We start from the raw sequence: 23,893 nt of genomic DNA, 5'->3' as shown, positions 1-23,893 counted from the left end.
TATTAACACTGGTGTATTTTGTGAGATAACTGGATACTTTTGTGAGTAACGTATCTCTGAAAGTCTAAAATTTGTAGTGCAAAAAAAAAAAAATTGTTTGAAGATCAGTTAAAGATTGTGATTGGTAGACTGAGCCAACGTACCTGTTTGAGCTTTGATATAAGCTACTTACGCCACCTTGGATGCACTCTATGAGTTGAAAGTTAAAGTATGTTTGACCACATAGTCGCTTTATTTGCCTGGGTGCACTTGTAGCGGATCATACACTTCCTATTGAAGCAGCTACTGTCATCGAATCAAACACAAGCCTTGGGATTTGTGAAGACGACATTACCCAGTCAGACTGTGCTTTATTACCTTCGACATTAGCCTTCGTTGTGACAAAATCACTAAATCAAGCAGCTTGCTAAATGTTGCCGAACAGAACGCGTGTAGGAGTGAGCTGCTAGGCCCGCTATGACTGTGTCACTTTCAGGGGTTGTCCACAGGAAATCATTTTGGCTCTTTTGATTCTTGTGCACCAATCAAAAAAAGGAAGCTTTTTCACATCTCATTCTCCCCACTCTCTCTCTGCTGTGGTGAAGGACCTGGTGGGAGGCAGAGGGGTGGGGCATAGGGGGAGGGGGGGGGTTCTGTTGGCATTCTTGCACTGTGTGCTTTGCGCTCGACCGGGCCTTGGCTGTAGTCCATATCCCCTCTCTACCTTCTCTCGCTTCTCTGACTACCACCCCCACCCCCTTCTCTTCCTCCTCCTTACACCCCCCTTGTGCTCCTCTGTTCCCCCCCCCTCCAGCTTGCCTCTTCTCTTTCACTATCAACTCCCTTTATGCACCCCAGATAATTCATTGCCCATTTCCTTGCCTCATCACTCCTCTTGACCTCTCTTGCATGCAGGGCCAATGGCAGCAGGTCCGGCCTCTGCGACACAGATGTAGCCGGCCGCCCCCGGGCACTCGACATGGAAACAAAGCACTGATGGAGGCTGGGTGGCACAGTCTGTTTTGGGCTCGTAGATGCACAATGCAAGGGAAGGGCAGGCAAGGCGGCAATTTATTACATCTGCTTCAGGAAGTTGATTCTAGCGTAACTTTCACCTGAAGAAATAATGCCGCGTGAGTCGGAAGATAAGCCGGATGGGTCCTTTCACCCTCTCTTGTTGAGATAACACGTCGCGGTATGCGACCGACATACACACGTCTGGTCTTTTCTCCTAATCAAAGCAATCAACGGAAGCTTAGAGCAAATCTGGTGTTCATTTCATCCCAAGTGTTCCCTGTACACCAGTATCACAGGGATGCTAAAGCTAACAATGCCAGGAAACAGACAGAAAAGTTATTTTTGAGGCTCCTCTGATTCTAGGGCGATCGGCTAAAATCAAACCTGAAATGTTGCACCTTGAGAGGTAGTATTGGAAGCCCCTTTTGCATTGTCTTTCAAAGCTGGTATTTATTCACCCTTTTGTGGGTGTCACTGTTGTCTACAAATGGCAACACAGCATTAGGCCAATGAAGTTGACTGGCATTTCCTAGCAACTGAGATACTATGAGAGCTGATATAGGTTATTTTGACACTCACTTCTGCCGCGCTGTTTTGTTGAAAATCTTTTTTTTAAATCACATCCAGACCCTGGAATGGGTGTCATCTCAGGATCTTATTGTCGGATGCTCTGTCGCTGTGTGATCGCATGCATTGCTGCAAGCATTGCTGCGATATCCCGCTTTGCTAGGTTCTGTGTTAAAGGCAGAGGAGAATAAAAGCCGGGTTGTTGGTTATGGTAACATTGCATAATAATACTGTGAAAAGCGATTACTGTATCTGCACCATATTTTGCAAATGTCTTATCAATTTATCAATCATTGGTCATCAGTCAGTCAGAGGTTGACCTAAAGCCGTAGTTCTCCGCTAATCGTAATTCTTAATCCATTAAGTAATTGTTTCCTAATTTTTCAGAGCCAAGGAATCTATTTCACATGGTAAAAATCCCACGGAACACCACCAAACATAAATGTCACAAAATATGTGACTACTGAAGTAAGCGTGATCTAATTTCAATGGACCTTGGCACACAAGTTGGGAATCACTGCGTTAAGAGATTTTGTTCAAATGCATGTAAAAACACACATTTTCTTCTCTAAGATTCAACAAAAATTTAAAATAAATCAATAAATGAAATAAATAGCACCCTACAGTATTATACTGTATACAAACATACAGTAATAAATTAATTATATTGAACATGAAGAATGAATTTTAATGCTTTAATTCAATGGACATTGTGCTGCCAATTCTCAGCCACTAGGGGCAGTATTATACACACATTATACATGCATAAAGACAGTCACAACTGTGCTGAGTAAGCTGCAGTAATATTAGTCATTTTTGTAGTGCATAAATAATACCTGCCTGTGAGTGTTGTTGTCTGTCTGCATGTGTTGCTACATGCTGTTTAAATGTCGATAGCTACGATGACATCAGTGCTAGTCTCATTTTGGCTTTTTGCATTGTGTGTTCGCATTCTCTTTGTTTCAATTATGTACAATTATTTATTGTTTTTACTTCAACTGGGAGTGGCGATTAACAGAATGTAGCACATACATTTTGCCTCTTCTCTGAAAAAATGTTTGTTACCTGTCAAACTGTTGCTTGATGTTTTGAAGTTGGCTGTTGTCATCTTGCAGTGGATGGTCGTAACTCAATTTGTTGCTCTCAACACAAGTCTAAAAATTGCACAAGTCATGGCTCGTATTTCAAAAATCCCTAAATTTGGCTCACTCGTAAGTAGTGGCACCAGCGTTTATGTTGTACCAACCTTGACCTCAACTCTGATAAAAAAACCTTGGGATGAACGAGAACCGAAACTGCGAACCAAAGGTTGTTAACTTCAGACCTCACGAATATTTGGTGGTAGTGACAACTAGAATTTTAGCACCCCATTAAATTCAGCTTCTGAAGCCTGTTTTACTAAGCAACATGACGTTTGTCAGCCTTGTCTAGGACGAGGACGCACAAAAAAAGTTGCCCGCAGCCATGTCAAAAAACACATCAATTTTGTTTCAAGTTTCTATTGTAGATTGTTTTTGACCCTTTTCAGTGGTCTTACAAAACACAATTATGCTACAGATTTTGTTTGATTGTTACCACATTGAAAGCACATATATGCGACTAGACGGATGGGCGACGCTCAAGTGGAAAAATGTCTGCTAAATTTGATGACTCCTCATAAAGCACGTTACTCTCTATAGCTTACCTCTACAAGGCCGGAGCTCGACCTTTACGTGATAATGGTCCTGCCGTGAAAAGAATCAAAGTGTTGGCACACTTGATGATTTTTAAGTCAAGACTCTCTAAAACCTTCTACAAAGTTTTCCTAGATGATTGGTGTACATGGTTTTATATTTTCGTATGTGTTTTGGCTGCTAAAACCTCAGTTAGCTTTTTTCCTCGAGGGATTTTTCTTGTTGGAAGGAGAAATGAAATGCCTCAACACTCCACTGATTTACCCTCCTCGCTGCGTCTGACTCCCCCACACACCTGGGATGGCCATTTTATTCCAGAGTGCAGCAAATGGAAAGGTGATCTTAATCTACCCTGCACCTCCGCCCCCACAGACCCCCGCCCATTCGCTATCTGGCACACACAGAGCGCACTGCTGATGGACAGACAGCAGTTCATGGTCGCCTGCGCAGCGAATGCACGGATGAAGACAATTATGCATTGTTTGACTACTTTGAGCAAAGAAACTGCTTCGTCGGGCCTGCGGTGGAGCAATCGGTCAAAGTATTTCGACCTGACCCCCCTCCATTAGCTCGTTACTCGGCGTGAGGCCTCCCTCGCCACTGTTTGCACTTTGGTCATTGCAGTCACAAGCAGCGGCATGCACTGGCCATTGATTTCCCATGAATAGCTCGCTGCAGGCCAGTTCATTATGAGGGTGTTCACACACCGCTGGATTAGCGGGACTGTGGATGGATTGAGTCGCTCTTTCTAGCGGTGCTCAAGCTTGTATTGCATTTTTGTTTATTGGCTAACATGAATACATTTAAAGAAGTAGATGTAAAAAGATCAGATTTTGTAATGCAATCATTATAAGGGAAAACTAGCCGTTTACTTTTCCTGCTACTCTCCCATCGCTTGTTCTCTTCAACACATGGCTCGAGGCTGGACTCTAGCTGATGCTCCACCCGCTCAAACAGTTACCATGGCAACACTATCTGGGCCTACCAAGACCTGAAGCCGAAGGACATGCTGGACAACAATACAATAGCAGCACAGCCAGGGTACCTGAGGGACTTAGACCTGAAAGGGAGGATATATATATATATATATATATATATATAAATATATATATATATATAAACACATATATGTGTGTGGGTGTGTGGGGAGGGAGCAAATCCTCTCTACCCTCTACCTCCCTACCTCCATCACACATAAAAACCACCAGGATTAGTGTTGTGCTGGAGAAGTAGTGTACGATATGTGGCATTTAATCGACCCTTTGTTTCAGGATAAATTAGTGGTTTTTGTGCCCCCCACCCCAAAAAAAAAAGGCGGCTTAATCCGTGTTCCCACATAAACACTTTGGTTCAGATCACTTTGGTTTGATATGGTGGGCTTGTTCTCTTGTGTTTCACATATGTTTGAGTGCAACTTCTTAGGATAGGCTTTGCAGATGGTTCGGCTATTTGTTGCTGTCTGTTTGATTGGTCAAGTGTCACATGCCAGTCTAACTGTAGGATTTCATTAATGGAATGAGAAAAGAACACTTTAAAATTGTAGTCAAACAAAAGAGAATGAGGCTCGCCGGTACGTGTCTACAGATTCTGCTGTAGAAACGCGGGCCAGAACTCAGCATATAGTGGTGGAGTTTTAACACACCATGGCCAACTATACTGACTACGTTTACATGCAGTCAATAGACCCGAATATGGCAATATTCTGTTTTTTTAAAGCCATGTAAACGTGCGAAATAACCCGAATATACCCTTATTTGGGTTTTTAAAATTCAGAAAATTATTCCCGGTTACTACATCTTTTAACACAAATATGTGCGCACGCATACGTCGATCGGAATACCACGATCGCACGGGAAACTTTGCGCATGCTGAGCCGCAAGGAATCTTGGTCTTTGTAGGACTGTAAGTGGAAATACACAAGCAGTGATAAACAAAACATAGTGAAAGCTACCATAAATTACGACACCACACTTTTGGAGAGAGGAGGAAGAAAGGATGGAAGTGGAAGTGAAAGCGGATATGATGTATAATTGTGTCATGACATCGTCCTTGCGTCACCATTTCAATCAGGTTAATTAATGTGGGAGGTAATTCTTTCCGCTCAAGCCATGTAAACAGGTATTCCTAATGACCTAGAAATCTGAATTTTGACTTTTACCCGAATATTGAAAAAAGCTGAACGGATCGTTATTATTTTTTTGGGACTGCACAATCCTCCAAGTGGTTCACATGGCAATTATTTAAAATTCAGTTTCAGTGAGAGGACATGCAAAGATGTACCATACACCGGCACATTAATTTGAAGTGTGCAATTGGTAGAAGCGTGAGGCCTTTCATTAGCTGATGGTCCCATTCAATCAATCAAGTCATGAAAGTATCTAGTGGAAAGACTGTACACCATTCTTCGTTAACCGGCGTTTATGTGTCCATCTCTTGAGTCGTAACAATGGCGGAGTAACGGACACAATGGAGTAACCAACTGCGTTACTATGTGGAGACGACTTGCTGTACTTTTATTCTACACTTCTGCCAGAATAATAAGAGGTCATCTCCGGCTGAGGGAGGTGTGGAATATACATTGTTGTTATTGGCTCCATTGCCTTTACAGCAGCAGCGTTTGCAGGTCGCCAGACAGAGGCTGAGTGCTCGCACTGGGGGCGAGAGGAGGTTTACTTACACGTGTGTTTATTTGCTGTGCATTTGCAGCTTTTTTTTTTGCCTGAATGACACGAGGAACCGTGACCTAGCTGGCGGTGGTGTCGCAACAACTGTTGAGTAACTACTTATACAAGCCATTTATTGTCCGGCAGTGAAAGACGAATAGGCCTGCGGCAGCCCACCAGGCAGCCGAATGTCTGTATGAAAACAGCATAATGACTCATCTTATCCAAATTCATGTCAGCATTTGATTATTGTCAGAATTAAAAGTATGTAATTGGAAATGTGACGTTTTGTACTATGGGGATTAACTTTTACTGCTTGGTTACTTAAAATACCTCTAAATGTTTTTTGGGCCTTAGAAATTGTGTAAATGATCATCACATTGGAGTCCATCAATTATTTATGGTTCACACTAGGTCAATTTTTATTAGGTCATGGTTTTATGTGTGTGTAAATATATATATATATATATATATATATATATATATAGAGAGAGAGAGAGAGAGAGAGAGAGAGAGAGAGATAGATATTTATAATCTTTTAAATATATTTTATATATTATATATTTTTTATATAAATATATTTGTATTTTTTTTTTACTCCAAAGTTTATAATTTGTTCATCCATGTTAAAATGAGCGTTATTAGATAATATGTTATTTTACCCTAGCCGTAGGCGCTTATCCTTCCCTTATGCTGACCCCCTAAATAGGAAAAGGCAATTAATATACCAAAGGGCCAAATGACAAACTTGAATGGTTGTCAAGTATGTACTGTGTATTCCATATTCATTTTAATGTATTCATATATTGCATTAAATTGATATGTTTTAATAATTTGATTTTTGTGTAGATATGGTACCTATTGTTATAATTAGGAAATATACATTTGCCAGTGATGCTAAACATATCCGTGGTCATGATAGAAAAACCCCAAATAATTTCTAAAATAACTTGAAACTGACAAAAGTTATAACAAATAAAAACCTACTCAAAATTAACCAATAAAATGCAATTATTGTGCTCTTTGGTGGTCCAACAGAATTATCATTAAAAAACATGCACCCTTCCATTATCTGTGCCAATTCTCCTCACAAGGGTCTTAAAAAAACAAATTAATGAAAATAGCCTGTACGAAAATAATGGTAACCTTAACTTAAAAGTTATTTTTTTAAGAGACTCATCGTCATAAAATTGTTTCTTCAAATCTCAATAACACTTAGCACATCAAGACAGGTAATTTGGCCTATTATTAATGAGCCAATTGCTTCAAACCAGTCTTGTTTGAAGGTTGCCTTCTCCAGACTACATGTTGCAGCTTCTTTCACACACATTCAAAAGTATTTGCAGGACTCTTTAGAATAGTGTACTTGTACTTGTTTTTTTATTGGCTGCGTGTTTGTGTCCTTATCCCATTTGGAAGACCCATGACCTGCAACTGTGACTAAGTTTTCTGACAGTGGGCAGCACATTTCACTCCAGAATGCCTTGAGAGTGTTGAGATTTCTTTGTACCCACAACAGGCACAAGGCACCCTGTGCTGGGTTTAGCAAAGCAGCCCCAGAACGTAACTGAGTCTACTGTTTGTTTTTTTGGTAGGTTACAGTGTTTTTCTTTCTCCACAAGGTGCAGGCAAAATTGATGTTACCCCATTGTTGAAGATTAAAAAGCCACAATCATCACAATAACTCTTGACTGATGAGACTGGAATTTGCTGAAATGCAATGCACAAGCCACACTGCTTCTGGGATATTCTTCTTCTGATGATTGTGTTTATTTTAAATTGACATTTACCCAAATCATGTCTACTCTGTGCATATTGTTTTCTACGTTTTCAAAATGTGCTAAAATTTGGAGCACCAACTACAAACTCATATTAGTGGTTCCTAGTTGTGACTTCCAAGTCAATCAATGGATAGGTAGATAAATGTGTTGTGGCAGGTATTATTATTGATGCATATGATTTTATTTGGGCAAATGCCCCTGGCCCTCTTCCTTTTGCTATTCAGGAAGTAAAAATGTTGTTTCCAAAGACTATAGTATCATCAACGCATGTGTGCATCTGTCTAAAATTTGCCCAGGTGTGCTGTAACCCAAACCTGAACGGTATCACCCTTGAGTCAAATTTTGCAAAGGTCTGGGCAACCATCTATCAATTTATCCAGTCTTATATCCCATTTATTTTGTTCGGGGTCATAGTAGTTCCTCCGACAGAAGAACTCCCTGGATTGATTGCAAGACAGTCACAGATTGATTGTGAACACATTGAGAATTAATCCCATGCGATCTCCGCGTAGTCAGATAAGTGAACTACGACACTAGCAATGGCTTCAGTTTACAAAACGAGGTTCTCGATTGTACCCTTTTAGGGTCAGAAATCAACTCCCGCTGTTCCCCTGTTTGTGACAGAAAGATGTGTTTACTTCTTTGCAGGTCCTAATTCAACATGCTTACACCTCCTTTTTGTCCCTTCACAGGCCGCCGAAGAGACAGGATGTTAATGCTTGACGGAATGCCTGCAGTCCGAGTCAAAGCCGAGCCCCTGGAATCGGAACAAGGGGTAAGCGAGCAGTTGTTTTCCAGACGATTCCCCCATTTCCCTCACCACCCCCCTCTCGCTTTCCTCTCCGTCTTTCCTCCTCCCGGCAATGGGCAGATAATCACTCCCAGGCTTGAGCGAGTGAGCGAGACAGCGAGCGTGGGGGCTATGAGGAGTGGTCGGAGAGCATGGTAGCGAGGAGGAGGAGAAGGAGAGCCACAGCTGGGACAGGAATGCATTAGGAAGGCGGAGGTGGTTTGGGCGGGGGGGATTGTTAGGGAGTCCATACTAGTTGGGGGCGATTGTCAGCTGGGAGGCTGGGTCACATGAGAAACTCTGAATCTACTATCTCTCTGCATCTTTACGTTTCCCCCATTGATCCTCCTCTTGCCCTTCTGTCTTACAAACATGAATAATCTTCCCCGTGTGCGCACACATACACACACTCACTAACACAAACACAAACCTCCTCTTCCTCTGAAGAACACTATCACAGCTCCATCTCGTCCTCAACTCCCCCCACACTCTCCCGTCGCGCCTTCTATCGCCAAGTATGAATCACAGACAGAAGTTCAACGTCACAATTCAAGCCTTTCGCTAAACTCCCATCGGCCGCCATTGTCTTTAAAAGAGAGTTCATTCTTACTTGGGTCGGGTTTATAACGATGTTACCTCACACAGAGTTTACATGGCCCTTGTAGAGTATCAGGGCTCTCTGGTCCAGCATACCTATAAATAAAGTGGTCTTGTTATGGAGAAGCTGTTGCTAGGCTACAGGGGCTTTGTGTTGCTGCCACAGCTGTGTGTGTCTGTGGGGGTGTGCGGGTGTGTGTGTGTGTGTGTGTGTGTGCGTGCGCGTGTAGGGGTGCACGAGCTCACGCGTGTGTGTGCATGCCTTGTTTGCAGGTCACCACATTTCAGTAATAATGATGCTTTAGTGTTCAATTCCCTTTGATTTAAACTCATAGCAGTGGCTTATTAACATTAAAATGTATATTTACAAGATATAAAGTGGGGCAGAAACAATTACCAGCTTTCAAAATACTTTTAACCGGAGAAATGTTGCAGCTAGGAAATACATTTTGGGACTAAGTTGAGTCATAAGAAAAGTAGTGAAAATTTTTAAATGTCTTGCACTGCATTGCATAAAATGGAATTAAAGCAACAGATAACGTCCAATTAGTGCAAGTGTCTTTCCCTTAGTAACAGGTTGAGAAGCTGGGTCATCCGGGAGGGACTCAGAATCGAGCCATTGCTCCTCCACATTTAGAGGAGCTAGATGAGGTGGCTTGGGCATCTTCTCAGGATGCCTCCTGGACGCCTCCCTGGTGAGGTGTTCTGGGCATGTCCCACTGTCAGGAGGCCCCGAGGACAACCCAGGACATGCTGGAGAGACTATGTGTCCTGGCTGGCCTGTGGGGATTCCCTGGGAGGAGCTGGACCATGTGCCTGGGGAGCGAGAAGTCTGGCTTCTCTGTTAAAGCTGCTGCCTCCATGACCCGACCCCGGATAAGCGGTGGATAATGGTTGGATGGATGGACTTGCATTAGTCTAAATTATAATAATATAATAATAATTGAAGAAAAACGATTATAGGTCAAAGGGCAGCATTGCAGCTAGTGACCAAATCATAGCTTTCGTGATAGGATGATTTACCCCTCAATAAATTGATGAAATGTGCTACTTAAGAATCTGGTAGCCTTTCACACTAATCAGTACGCAAGAAGTAACTCTCACTTTCTAAAATGTCGGTAACCCCTGAATTAGGGGGTTGCATGAGTTATATAATGCCATTGGATTTGAGAATTGGAGGAAGAGGAGATTGCTGGCATGATGTATGTTGGACCATACATGTACGAGCAAGATGCTCAGAATGGCCCAAATTTTGTGCCTGAACGACTGAATATGGAGTGCAGACGACACCCATCAAGATTGGAAGAATGGTAAGAGGCTGCAGTTATTAGCCTTGCGTTATTGGTTGAAATTTGATGCTGTGGCGTGCTGTAAATTACACACGTGAGGTGGCATGTTCATTCATCAAACAGAAATTATAAGACACCACACGGTTTTTAAAATTGATTGGAATCACACCTACCTTTTTGCAAACCCTTCATTCTTAGCAGAACGGTTGAAAAAACAGACATTTGTGAAGTGCTCGAAACAAAGAACACAGAGACAAGTTAATAGAACAGTCAACAAGGCAGCACAATGACTGACTGTGGACTCGGCGTTCTTGAAATGAGGTCACTCGCCGGATTACCAAACATATACATTTTGCACGTTGTTATATGTCTAATTCTGAATCCGGGGTATGTTGCGTTGAACAAAATCTAATTCAAGGATGCTTAAAATTGTTTTAGCCGTTAGTATTACTCAAACGATGGTTGGCCAAGTTTACTTCACACTTGGTATTTAAATGCGTCAATCTTTTACGTAATGTCATCGATTAGCTATCCTCCAACTAAACACACAATTCCTTGAACTTGGTCTTCAGGCAGTCTTACTGGCATTTTGCGCGACGTGCCTCGTCATTCCTGTGGCTCAAAAGATTGGTTCCGCTCATGAGTTAGTTGTGGAAGGGTTATTTTTCTTAATTCGGAAAGATACTATGAAACCTTTAGGTGGTCTTGACAAGCTAATTTTTAAACATTTAATGTTTGTGGATTCATGACTGTCAGCAAGTACCATAATAGTATTTTGCATTTTATAGCCAACGTGACTACTGTCTCTACAGTTGCTTGTTCGGATGGAAGTATTCGCAACGCATTTGCTGTTCTGCGTTACACAATGCGGCCCATGCATCCATTTTCTATGGCACTTTTCTGATCTGGAGCCTGTTGCATCTGACTTTGGACAAGATGTGCAGCATATCCTGGACTGGTCACCAGTCCATCGCAGCAATGTCCTGACATTTTTCAGGAAAATGTCATCGAAGACATTTGCTTTTTTTTTTCGCAGCCTGTTCATGCAGCTCTGATACCAAATTGGGGAATCAAATAACTGTGAATACTCTCATTTATCATGGCAATTGTAGTCTCCAGGTACTGAGTCAATTGTAATTAGACTGTTCAGGTTGTCTTTGAAAACATTTTAGCTTCTCATCAAAGCAGGCTTCATCTATTCATGCTTAAAGATTTGTTAGGTTAATTCTATTCTGAGACACCTGCCAATATTTTGTAGGTTACATTAGTATCTCATTTCTAGATCCTACCTTCAAAGTATTTCGAATCTAGACTTCACACAGATCTGTTGGTCTGGATTGGATCGGCAGATATTGTGCATTGTATGCCAAATCGGTGAACGGTTTGTCACGTCATAATTTGCCCAATGATCAATGACTTCGGATCCACAAAATAAGACGCAAACACAATCTCATTCACTCCGGGGATGTATGTGCTGCCATCATGCCTAATCCAAAATTTCCCATTATATATAGTCAGATTTAAAAAAAATTAAATAGAAATCTTTTATTTTTAAATCATTTCAGAGATGGGAGATATGCAGGGGTGTTTGGTACCTGGGGCGCGAAATTCAACACCTGACACTCATTTCACTTGTCGCTGTCTGACAAATATCTGATGCCTCTTGAAGCGTCTTCTATGGATGCTATGTAAACACGTACTCAGGGTTCTGCGTAAATTCTGTGGACTATCTGTGGAAATTATTAATTTCATATCTTCTCATTTTCGGTGAAACTTAAAAAAGCTATGTATGATCCCAGTTAAGCATCGCTTAAGAGTCACGTAGTCAAGATGAAGCAGAGGTCATTCGTGAGTGCACGTTGAATGGGAAGAATACCAGATCCTTGAAGCCAGATGGGTTGTCTTGGGTCTTGTCGAACTGTTTGGTCATATACAGTAGGTACTACTTGCTGATAAGAAATCTCCACATTTGATCGCTTAAATGCGACAGCAGGTGGTTCCTCTCCGGGTCTTTCTGGGTGTTCTGCTCTCTTACCGCGCCTCAAGGCTTTTGAGCTCCTCTGAAGTCACCCTCCATCCATGCAGCGATGTCAATCTGGATGCGACCTCAAGCGGCTTTGAAGTGCGCCGAGATCCAATCTCCCGCCCCCAAATGACTGCGCCTCCCCGTTGCAGGGCAGACAGGCCGTGACAAAAATGTGGTCTTCATTTGGGTGGCAGGGAGCCAAGGCTGCATATATGGCCTGCCTCGTTAGACCCTTCCCCCGCAAGGGGCTGGAAAATGTGCCCTGCTATCCCCTATTAAAGACAATGGCACCAGAACCGAGGCAGGTAGGCGGATCGAGCGCATCTTTGTGCATGTGTGCACATGAACGTGTGCAAGGGTTTGTTTGTGTGCGTGTGTGTGTGGGGTGGGGGGGACGGATTGTGTCTGTCAAAACAAGAATGAAGTCCAAATTTTTTGTCATTGGACAAAATATCCTCGTGACACAAAGCCCCTGTAGCCTTGTGCCTGGAGGAGTTGTGACATGGCGCGGCAATAGCCCTTAAAGCTGGCATACAGTTTTCTTTGGGGAAATAGTCAACTTAAAGACTTCTTCAACAAGTACAACCAGGAGAGTAAGTAGCCTCCGTCCATGTGGAAGCGGAGAAAAAAAATCTCAGATGTCAAATTGTTCCCTTAGTTGTGGGAGTGGCTTGAGACCCCTGGCCAACAAGTAGCTCAGACTGTGACAATTCAAAAATATTTCTTAATAAATACATGATCGTCTATGATAGAGCGTACTTGTTCCTTATCACCTCCAACTACCTGCAATTCCACGATAAAAAAAGCCTATGGATATTAAGAGTTCAACTATTGATAATAATTGATTTTGAATTAGAGCTGTCCAGAATGCTTTTAGGTGTTTGGGTTTACAACTCATAGGGGCACATATTTGTTTTTGTGAGAATGCTTAGTGGGTGGTTCTGTGAAGCGGACCATAACCACACGCCATAAACCTTGACCCGACGCCGCTGAACCCGAGGTGAACCCGTCCCGAATGGTGACGGGGTTTGATTTTCACTGGCGAGGGCATTACAGAGTAAACAAGCATTTTCATTCTAGTCATGAGCTCGTAACATTTCCTGTAGGCTGAGTATACAAGCTGTGAGTATAAATAGTAGGCTACTACAAAAAAGAAAATGAACACACGCTACTTGGAAGAGAAAAAAAAATTGCAATTCACTATTCGCAGCCAGCATTACATAAGCAGAATGAAATGTGAAGTGGGGGTGAAAATCCATGGCGGGGCACATTTTTCCTCGCTGGCTTTTCCTTCTAGATTTAATAAGCTTTACGCGTACGATTAGTTAAAAGAAAAAAAAAATAAGTGCCATATGAGCACCCTCCCCGATGAGCTTGTGAAAGGCCTCACTGTTAGGATCATGACTTGCGGTACCCCTCCCACACGGGACACGCTGTGGACAAAGATCACTTGAAATACCCAAGACGGCTTGTGGGGAAACAAGTTTGTGATGCGTTCAGGGTCACATCGGAGCGCCTGTGTTACAGCCGGGCTGAGAGAGAGCGAGCGAGAGAGGGGAGACGGGCAGGAAATTGAGCCCATATGATGTTTTTTTTCCACGAAGGAGATTTAAGAAGAGGGGGTCGGCAATTCACAGAGGCACATTTCTGGAGGAGTGATGGAAAACAGGAGGAAACGAGAGGCGGAACAACGCGGGGAGGGAAAGAGAGGAGATGATGAAAGGTTACAAGTGCTGAGTGACACTATCGTTATTATGTCGCCATGTGTTTCGGAGCGGTTTGCGCATAGCCGGAGCAAAAATGTTATCAGTTTTGAAGTATGTCCACACTGAGGCTCGGTCTCCTCTCTGCCAGTTGTCAGTTGAATTAATCATGAAACTTGGCCTAGTACGGATAATATTGATTTTTAATACAAAGAGAGAGTTGGTGAAGAAAAGTTTACAAGTGTACGATGGTGAGTGGATCGATGAAATATCGTTAAAATCAAAGTTGATATTCGTATTGATCAGTATGAGTTTAATGGGGTTGATGCTTGAATTTCGTTTCACATTGTAAATATGAGGATTCCTCTACCTTAAATATTAAAAGGTATCTGTATCTGCGATACCGGTCCAGCGTTTACTTGGTATCCGATCGATTTGAAATCTTCCAGTATCGCACGCTGGTGACACACTTTTCATTGAGGTCTCTAAAATCATTTTATTCCCTAAGTTTCCACCCCCAAAATGTTGTTGGTATTTGTAGTATCGCTAGTATCAGTCAGGTCCAATTAAAGTGGACCCTCAATGATTCAAGGATTATTGTGCGGCATGTTAGTAAGAATGCTTATGGTCTTGAAAATGAGAGGGGCAAATGAAGGGTGAGCATGGACGGAAATAGAAAGAGAGGCTTCACTGTGCAAGGATGTCACTTACCGTCATGTCTTTCTTAGTTATTTTGGCACATAGCAATCGACAATGGACCACGCACATTTGAGGCTCAGCACCTGCGGATTTGTATACTCAAGGATTTTATTGAATTTTTATTTTTCAACATTCTTAAAATGTTTTTTTCATATTTGGGGGTTTTGTTTTTCCACTTTGTTTTTTTTCCCGTAAATTTATTTCCCTGCTGTTAGTATTTGGTGCTTAGACAAGCGTAATAGCAGTGTTGTATTTATTTATTTTATTTTTTTTACTTTGCCACTCACAAATTTGAATGGAACGCCAAACTTTCAAGGCTTTGTAGCAATCTGCCATAAGAGTGCTTTTTATTTTTAAAGCAAATGTTGGCCCAAAAGCTTACAGCATCTTCGTTTTGTCCAAACTGGTTTAAGTGCATTTGTTAGGAGATAAATGACAACAAAAGCAATTATCGTGCAATTATTTAACAAAAAAATCCAAGAATGAAAAAATGATTTGGAAGGAGATCTAACCTCACTTGCCGGAGGCAGCAGCTTTCAAAATTTGAATTTGGTGGACATCACCACCTACGACTCTCTAACAGGCAATCGCTTTTTATCAGTTTATCACACAGGGTCATTTCAAGACCCTTAGTGATTCTTGGCCAAAATATTATTTATTTTGGAGTTTTTGCTCATTACTTCTCAACTAACCCTCCAAACACAATGGTCATGCGAAGAAAATGATAGATTTTTTTTTTTTTTGAGCGATCGAAGTGTGAGAGCATATACGAATATGGGTGCAACTTACTTGTTTCCTTTACTGGGTTACATGTATTTGTAGCGTACAGTACACAAATGATGGCTCACTCTGCAAAAATCCGATTCAATTTGTACTTTTCCAACCAAAAGACAGTCAAAAAGCTGTTTGATGATGAGACCCCGCAGAGTGGTAATGCCCGCTGGCGCTTAATATTACATCATCATCAGGCACTATCTTATTTTCCTACTGGGTGGCGCTGAAGATTGGGTAAAATTTTATCTTATCCATGTTTATATGTTTTATTTGGTTATGTGATAAATTGAGTGAGTGATTTAAGACATTCCGTTCACATTTAGATACGTTTCTTAATGAAGTGACGTGGAGGGTGAGGTCGAGCCACACAATGAAAGATATTGAACCTACCATTCTTCAAAGCCACTTCAACTGATATTCAAACTTTCAGTGTTGAATATCCTGTCACACAATTATTGTTTTTCAAACATATGACACTTCCAAATGTGTGTTTCAATTGTGTTTCTAAGGCAACAAGACAAATGAATGCTTCTGTCCTTCCGCAGTCACCCAAAGTGCGGCCTTATTCTGCGATGGATGGCGTTCCCTTCTTCCTCAGCAGAGTAAAAGCTGAGCCTCCCGAAGACCTGCTCGCCCACGACCTGCACTTCCACACGCAGACCGAGCCGGTGGACCTGTCAATCAACAAGCCCCGCCCCTCCTCTTCCTCCACCACCACGTCATCATCCTCCCCGCTGCGGTCCGCCTTCTCGCCGTCCTCGCTGTCGTCTTCGTCCTCTTCGTCCTCGCCGTCGGTCATCACCTCGGCGTCGTCGGTGCTCTCGCCGGGCCCTTTGGTGGCGCCCGGGATGAGAGGTCAGCCATATTTGCACATCCTGCACTCGGTGCCGCCGCCTCCGTCCAGCCCGTTGGGCCTGCACGGCGCCGGCAAGCTGGGCAGCCGCGTTCACCGCATCCCGGTGGTGGTGCAGTCGCTGCCGCTCATGTACACGACGGCCGTGCGTTCGCCCTCCAGCCTCAACAACGCCCTCATGCTACCTCTGCTGGACGACGCCAAGAGCCACGGCAAAGGTGAGACCGGTGCACCATTTCCAGCTGAAAACATGTATGCCTGTGCAAACCATTTAAAGGAGACTTATTTAAAACTGTTCTGTGATGTCTTAATGAAAGGTCACTGACTTTTCTGTCAAATCACTCATTCTTGCAGGGTTGGGGATCTGTTCTGTCTCATTCAAATGCAAAGAATGACTTTTGTTACCATGCCATCCCAGATGGAGCCAGGGAATGTGATGTTGCGAGCTCCTACTCAGAGTGGCCAACTCTGCAACTTTGTAACTACATTTAGCAGACAAAAAAAATCATTTTGTGTTATTACAGTATTGGTGATATCTGGAGTCTCTCCAGAGCAGGAGATGTTTACTCGTCCGTGTCCAGACTGCAACTGGATGGCGCTTGCGCAAAGCCACCACTGGCAGGTTTAACCATTATGTTGTCTCAATTCAGCAAAATTCTAAAAGACATTTTCAGAAACAGGCTGGTAACAAAAGATTTACTTGGTTGTATAATTTCACCCTTTTTTAAACAAGTAAAAAGGAAAGTTACATACATACAGTACATAATATATAGTATTCTGCCATTGTGGATACTGAGGAACCAAAATGAAAATTAACCTATTGGACGTACTGGAAATAGAAAATTTATACAATTTTTAAATTAACTCTCATACAAATGTAAAAAAATATTTTTTTAAAAAACAACTGTGTAAGGAAATTAAAATAAATCAATTCTCCCTTAGTGATATGCAAGTGTTGATTAGATTCATGGTGTCATTTCAATAATCTTGACTGATATATAAGTGCACGATAATTTATGATTGTTAAATTTAGCTAAAATACAATAGATTCACCCATGCAAATCTAAAAATCGGGTATTCACTCTACAATTAAAAAAAAAAAAAAAGTTGAACAGGTCATGCGTTGATGACAGTGTTCACTCCATGTTACACAAGTGTAAAAGTGAAGTTAAAGTTTGCCGAATAGAACAAAACTAAAATAAAGAAAAAAACCAATGATGGGTGAAAATTGCCAAGATAAATTGCGCTGATAACATTGTTAGTTGTCATACAAGTTTAATAATGAGTTAACCACTGTATTGCATAAATAAATTGAAACGTTCATGCTTTAACGATTCATGACACATTCTTAATGGTTTTAAAGAAGTTGTGTAAAGTACTATAATCCCACTGCCGCATATTTAAATGAGATGCATCTAAAATAAATTACAACCAGTTGCACTTTGACGACACCTGACATCATGAACTTGATGGATTTAACATTCGTAACTGTCTAAATTGTCTGCATCATACCAGCAGAGCTCAGTGCTACCCGGAGTGTTGCGGCACGACACTGAAGGCGCGCAACTCTAAATTTGGACATGCTTGTTGACTGTAAAAATAATGAAATCTGCAAAATCTGAGCTTTAGCGGGGACCACTGTGCTTAGTATCGAGGCCAACGATGTGTGCCGAAGGAGATTTCCTGCATTCTGTCCATTTATGAAGTGAGCGGCCAAGATAGAGTTTTCGATTTATTTATTTTTAATGTAGTGTGCACAGACCTGGCCACCCACCAGTATGTTTTAAAGCCGAGTTCAGTGACTGTCTCATGAAGCAAATATCATGGAAGGAGCTCCTAAAATTATTATATTTGGATTCAGGGCTCATGTTTTTAATAAAATCAGGGGAAACAAAACGACAACATGCAAAGTTTGCCACTCAAAGATTCAAGATATCTATCTAATACAGATAAGCCTGGTTAACATTTAGCTCATCAATTGGGGGTCACATGACTTAAGCTTCATGCCGGTTGTGTCTTTAATTGAGAAGAAAATAAAGTTGCACAATGATTGGAATCGAGCCATTTAAAACGTGTTCGTGAATGTGCTAGTAACGTAAAAACAACTATTGCGAGTAAAGTGCGTATATGTTGTGACCGAGTCACTTGAAATGTCGTGGGGACTTGACTAGCTTCATTTCTTTCACACTACCATGGGACCTGCTGGAATCTTGAAGGTTAAGATCTGAGCATTACGTATGGCTCGTGCACATGTGACTTACTCCCAACTCTGATGGTAACCTTGTGTCTTGCGTCAAACAGCGTGTAGTCATGTTGTGTGTGTTCCGCTTTATAGGACCCCCCCCCCCCCCCGCCCCACACTCCTCCCAGGAAATGATGATGCCCTTCAGAGGTGAACAAGCGATTAGCTGTTGTTAGTTGCCTTTTTTTCTAGGTAGCAGCAGCGAAGCAGCAATCATCCAAATGTCATGCAGGGTGTGCCGGTTTTTCTCTCCTTGGGTGGGGTTTTTACTGCCAACCACGGGGAGGGAACCTACATTGGCCGCTCTTGTCCACCTCCCGAGCCATACACAGAGCGAGTGTTCATTTTTCTAAAAGAGGTTGCTTCTGGTCACGTCCTGCAAAGATGGACATTTCGGCTTCGAGCCCGTGCACGTAGCCTACATGCGATCATACAAACGGGTGTGTAATTAGCTCTGGGTGGGGTGATCCTGAGAGATACTTGTGACTTTCTGAGGGAAAAAAAAAATGGGACGGGAAAATCTAGACTTGCGTAACAGGGTGTGGATGCATTTTGAAGATGGGTGGCACTCACACACACTCACCCACACACAGACACACGGACAAAGCCAAGTTGATGTATAAAAAAACGGATAGATTTAGTCAATTTTAACACCATCGCACCCAGTCAACAGATTAAGCTTGGAAAAAAAAATGCCCTCGCAAAGATTAGAATCAGTTTTGATAAACTGATACTGTCAGAGAGGTCCTGTGCATTATTGAGGTTATACGACGCAACTTGCAGTGGTCTTCAAGGCAACCAACACATTTTGTTCTGAGACACTGATTGACCTCTAATTTGTTTAGATCAATGATCAGTGATTTCCAGTTTGAGAATGTTCCAAATTGAAGAAGAAATTTGCTTAAGTGTAAATTGTTCCGATCTTAAATTTTTGATAGACAGTAAAGATAATTTCCCCTAATTTCTTTAGTAGCATTTTAACGTCGTTGACAAGTGTATAAATAAGTCAACCACGGTTAGAGCTAACGCATGAAATCATAAAATCCAAACTTTAATGACCAATGATAGAGAAGTGAAAAAAATAAATGGATCATTTGATGCTGGCTGAAATGAGGTCAAGTGAGGTGCACCGACAGCTCTGGTTATTGGTGACGTCACACATTATAACCACGTGTTACTTTTACAAGTACCCCAACTAATGATTTAAAAAAAATGGTTAATTTGATTTACAAGTCAACTTGAGGTTTGCCATCGCTCAAGCAAACTGAAAATGGAGCAGCAAAGTTACTTACTGCTCTAATGCTCTCACATATGGGCAAGGAGAACCGCAGGCACCAATGCGTTTCTATCTTCTATTTGAACTTGGTAAATAAATGTAAAATGAGAACACTTGCAAAGAGCTCCAACTCCAGCTTCAGAGTTCACTCAGCCACACCCCCTAAAGGCTCACATTCTACATGTGAATGTGAGAGCATGCAGTAATTACACTTCATAAAAACAGGTTGTTTCTATGCATTTATTGTGATTGTATTTTTGTACAAAAAGGTTGTATTTATCTCCATTAAAAAAAACGAGGACTGCTCAATTAACCAAATTCAAGAATCATGATTAGCACCTCCAAATCTGAGACCATGGTCCTCAATTAGAAAAGAGTGGGGTGCCCTCTCCAGTTAGGGGATGAGCTCCTGCCCCAAGTGGAGGAGTTCAGGTAACTTTGGGTCTTGTTCATGAGTGATGGGAGGATGGAGCGTGCGATCGACAGGCGGATCTGTGCAGCATCTGCATTGATGCGGACCCCGTATCAGTCTGTCGTGGTGAAGAGGGACCTGAGCCAAAAGCTCTCAATTTACCGGTCCTACCCTCACCCATCTATGATCACGAGCTGTGGGTCATCACCGAAAGAACGAGATCCAAACAACCAAAATGAGTTCCCGCCGCAGGGTGTCCAGGTTCTCGAGTCGAGTCGACCCGCTGCTCCTCCACGTTGAGAGGAGCCAGATGAGATGGCTCGGGCATCTGATTAGGATGCCACCTGGACGCCTTCCTGGTGCGGTATTCCGCACATCTCCCACCAGCAGAAGGCACCCAGGACGACCCAGGAAACACTGGAGAGACTCTCTCCTGGCTAGGCTGGGAACACCTGGGGATCTCTTCGGAAGACCTGGAAGACGTGGCTGGGGAGAGGGAAGTCTGGGCTTCCCTGCTGAAGCTGCTGCCAACCGCTACCTGACCCTAGAGAAGTGGCAGATAATGGATGGATGGAGAGATTAATTTTCAAAATCATTCAGCCATGTTAAAAAACAGTAACTAAAAAAACGTGTTGATATTCAACACAATGACAACACATTTCTTTGTTTGAGCACAATGTATTTCATATACTAGTCAATGTAGTTCCGAGCTTGGTCACGGAACGAATGAAACACTTTCACGAAGCTCTCAAAAAACTGAATTTTTGCTGGTGCACCTAATAATGTCTCTCATGAAAATAGCACCCCATGCATTAAGTATGCAACCGAATAATTAAGTTTGTAACTGAAAGCATCTCCACCTATTTGACTCACTTTAAAGCCGATGACAGCAACACAACAGGGTGCAGTGATGCAAGTCGAATGAAAAGCTTTCAACATTGATACAAAAACACTTTGCCCACACCCACATCCGCACGCCCACAAGAGCGCGCGCGCACACACATACACACGCACAGGTCGGCCATCCTCTTTAAGAGAGGGCGGATACACTTCCTTTTCACTGCTGCCTCCCTGTCTCCGGCAGCAGGTTTCCATGGAAACAGGGCATGACAACCGGAGAGCGAGAAAGAAAGGAAAGAAATGCGGTGATCTGCCCACCTCTCCAGCACTCCTCCTTTGTGTCCCTCGCTCAAAATACACTCCCCTCCTCACCCCACTTCGCATTTCGAGCTAATTACACTCCCTAATTGCAGGCTTTCCATAGGCCAGGCGAGATGGTGACCCCCCGCCCCGCCTCCCCCCCTACCCTAGCTCCCCCCTCAGAAGTAGAGAGCTTTAAAAGCAGTCACTACTGCTTTATTTGCTGCTCTTATTATGGGCTGTAATGGCTCCAGTGCCATCCGTGAGGACCCTTGATTGCTTTGAAATTCATATAGGGGAGTTTCAATGGACAATATGTTCTCTCTTGACTGGACGTCTTTGTAGGGTTTCTTTCTGAATTACTTATAATCAATATTTAATCACTGTACTGGGGAGTAGGTGGTTCATTCTGAATGCGAAGTACAACAGCTTGAGAAAACTAAAGATGACAGTTGACATGTAAGTTCAGGAAAAAAAATATCTTTTAACATTCACATCATACATATGAGGAGAAATTGATCATGTTATGATTCAGTTGAATTTTATTTTTTTATCTGTTTCAAAAAGTCTGTGTAAAACCAAACGTTCCGAAACCGGGAAAAAATGTCTTTAGGAAATCATGTAATTCCTCCCTTTTATATAGAATAGCTATAAGAACTAACTAAACTAAAGGATCTGTATTTTGGAAATGGGTATTGGAACTTTCTATGGACCCGCGGTGGCATAGTTTGAAACAGTCTCACTCGATGAATTCAAACCCTTTTTGAAATGCTTCAAATGAATGTGCAAGGTGAGGCTGACTCAAGGAAAGTGTCAAGTTGTGCATGCGAATGCGATGCTTGGTGTGGGGCTCGATTTCGGCCAATGTGTGGCCAAGTCCCACAGGCTATCGGATGTGTGTTGTTCCATTTCTGGTTCTATGGTTATCATCATGTTTGATTCACTGGAGATGTTTTGTGTGAGGTGAACCAGCCTGAGTAAAATCATGCTAACTTAAGTTCTGATTTAGCGAGGCTGTCGTCATGGCATAATTAATCCCCATGTGCATTACAGACAAATAAACGCATACTGTACTTATATACAAATTGTCTTTTGTGGTAGTGGATTGGATTTTAGATTATATTTAAGAACAGACCGTTATGAAAGAGTTCCAGTCATTGGCATTTGAATTATTCTATATTCATACTAGTGCAGATAGGCGGGCATGCACAAAATGTTTTAATAAAACAAGATAATGTTCAGTCTGGATTGACACTGTCATAGAGGGAGTAAATTAGCAACACATAATGTGGTGTTGAAGCAACACGAAGCTAAGAGAAAAGCTATCGTTAAAAGAATACCTCACCTCTCTGACCGTGCCAGTCGAAAACAACTCGACTCAACTGTATTTATGAACCACTTTAAGAAAACCACCGCTGTTTATACAAAGTGCTGTACATTGAACAAAAGTAAGTCATAAAGCAACAAACAATAAAACTTAATAATGAAGACAGTAAACTGCACAAAACAGGAAAAACAATGGTGGATCTCACAGAGGTAAGGTGGTGTGAGACAATTTAAAGATTTGAAAACAAATAATAGAATATTAAAAAGAACTCTAAAATATATAGGGATACAGTGAAGGGACGCCAGAGTAGGATTTATGTGCTCCAATTTAAGATTACCAGTTAAGAGGTGAGTAGCAGTATTATGGAGCAACTGGAGACGCTTGATGGGGGATTGGCTGACTCCAAAATAAACAGCATTTTGGTAATCCAGACGAGATTTGACAAAGACATGAATTGCTGTTTCAAACCTGAGACACCTGCCTATGACGAAAAAAAGATTGAACAACAGCACCAATATTCCGGTCCAGTTTGATATCGCTGATACTGTTGATTTAAGATAAGGAGCCAGGGGGCCCAAATCTGCAGGATCAGAACTACAAGGTCAGAATCAGAATCAGAATGCCCTTTATTGTCAGGTGTGCAACGAGATTAGAGAGCTCCCCCGCTCCATTGCAATACAACAATAATTTAATTAAATATATAAAATAGATTAATTGAAGATTAAATAATTAAATAGAAACACCTGAATTGAACCCTATGGAATAGCATATGACAGTGGAGCATTGTAGGCAAGCAAGACTAACATAAAAATGTCTTTCAAATAAATAGGATCGAATCCTCACTCAAGGATGCTTCCACCTGGTGCTGCAAACGAGCCAACAGAACACTGTGATCCACCGTATCAAATGCTGCTGTTAAATCCAACAAAACCAGACACACATTGTCTCCAGTGTCATTTGGCAGGAGGATGTCATTAAAAACTCGTAAGAGCGCTGACTCTATGCTATGCGTCATCTTGAAACCTGACTGGAAGGCCTCCATGACTTTTTGTTCATCCAAGAAAGATGTTGCCTTTATTTTAGTA

At 42.1% G+C, this 23,893-nt stretch overlaps 1 protein-coding gene across 2 annotated transcripts in view; it reads left to right on the top strand.

Annotated features, from left to right (window-relative positions):
• The window catches only part of klf12b (Kruppel like factor 12b), a 50,910-nt gene that overhangs the window by 12,639 nt on the left and 14,378 nt on the right, over positions 1 to 23,893 (top strand). Inside the window, exons 2-3 of one of the 2 annotated variants that reach the window (XM_088315595.1) lie at positions 8,373 to 8,455; positions 16,104 to 16,629. In XM_088315595.1, coding sequence (XP_088171721.1) covers positions 8,390 to 8,455; positions 16,104 to 16,629 — 592 coding nt within the window. In that variant the 5' untranslated portion in view covers positions 8,373 to 8,389. Of the gene's footprint in view, positions 1 to 8,372; positions 8,456 to 14,020; positions 14,106 to 16,103; positions 16,630 to 23,893 lie in introns of those variants that run through there. The other variant, XM_088315596.1, reaches the window with a different exon arrangement.

Source organism: Idiotropiscis lumnitzeri, chromosome 14, assembly GCF_059441095.1.
Source record: "Idiotropiscis lumnitzeri isolate Australia: NSW breed Sydney's pygmy pipehorse chromosome 14, RoL_Ilum_1.0, whole genome shotgun sequence".
NCBI lineage: Eukaryota > Metazoa > Chordata > Actinopteri > Syngnathiformes > Syngnathidae > Idiotropiscis > Idiotropiscis lumnitzeri.
This window is presented reverse-complemented; position numbering and strand designations above follow the sequence as displayed.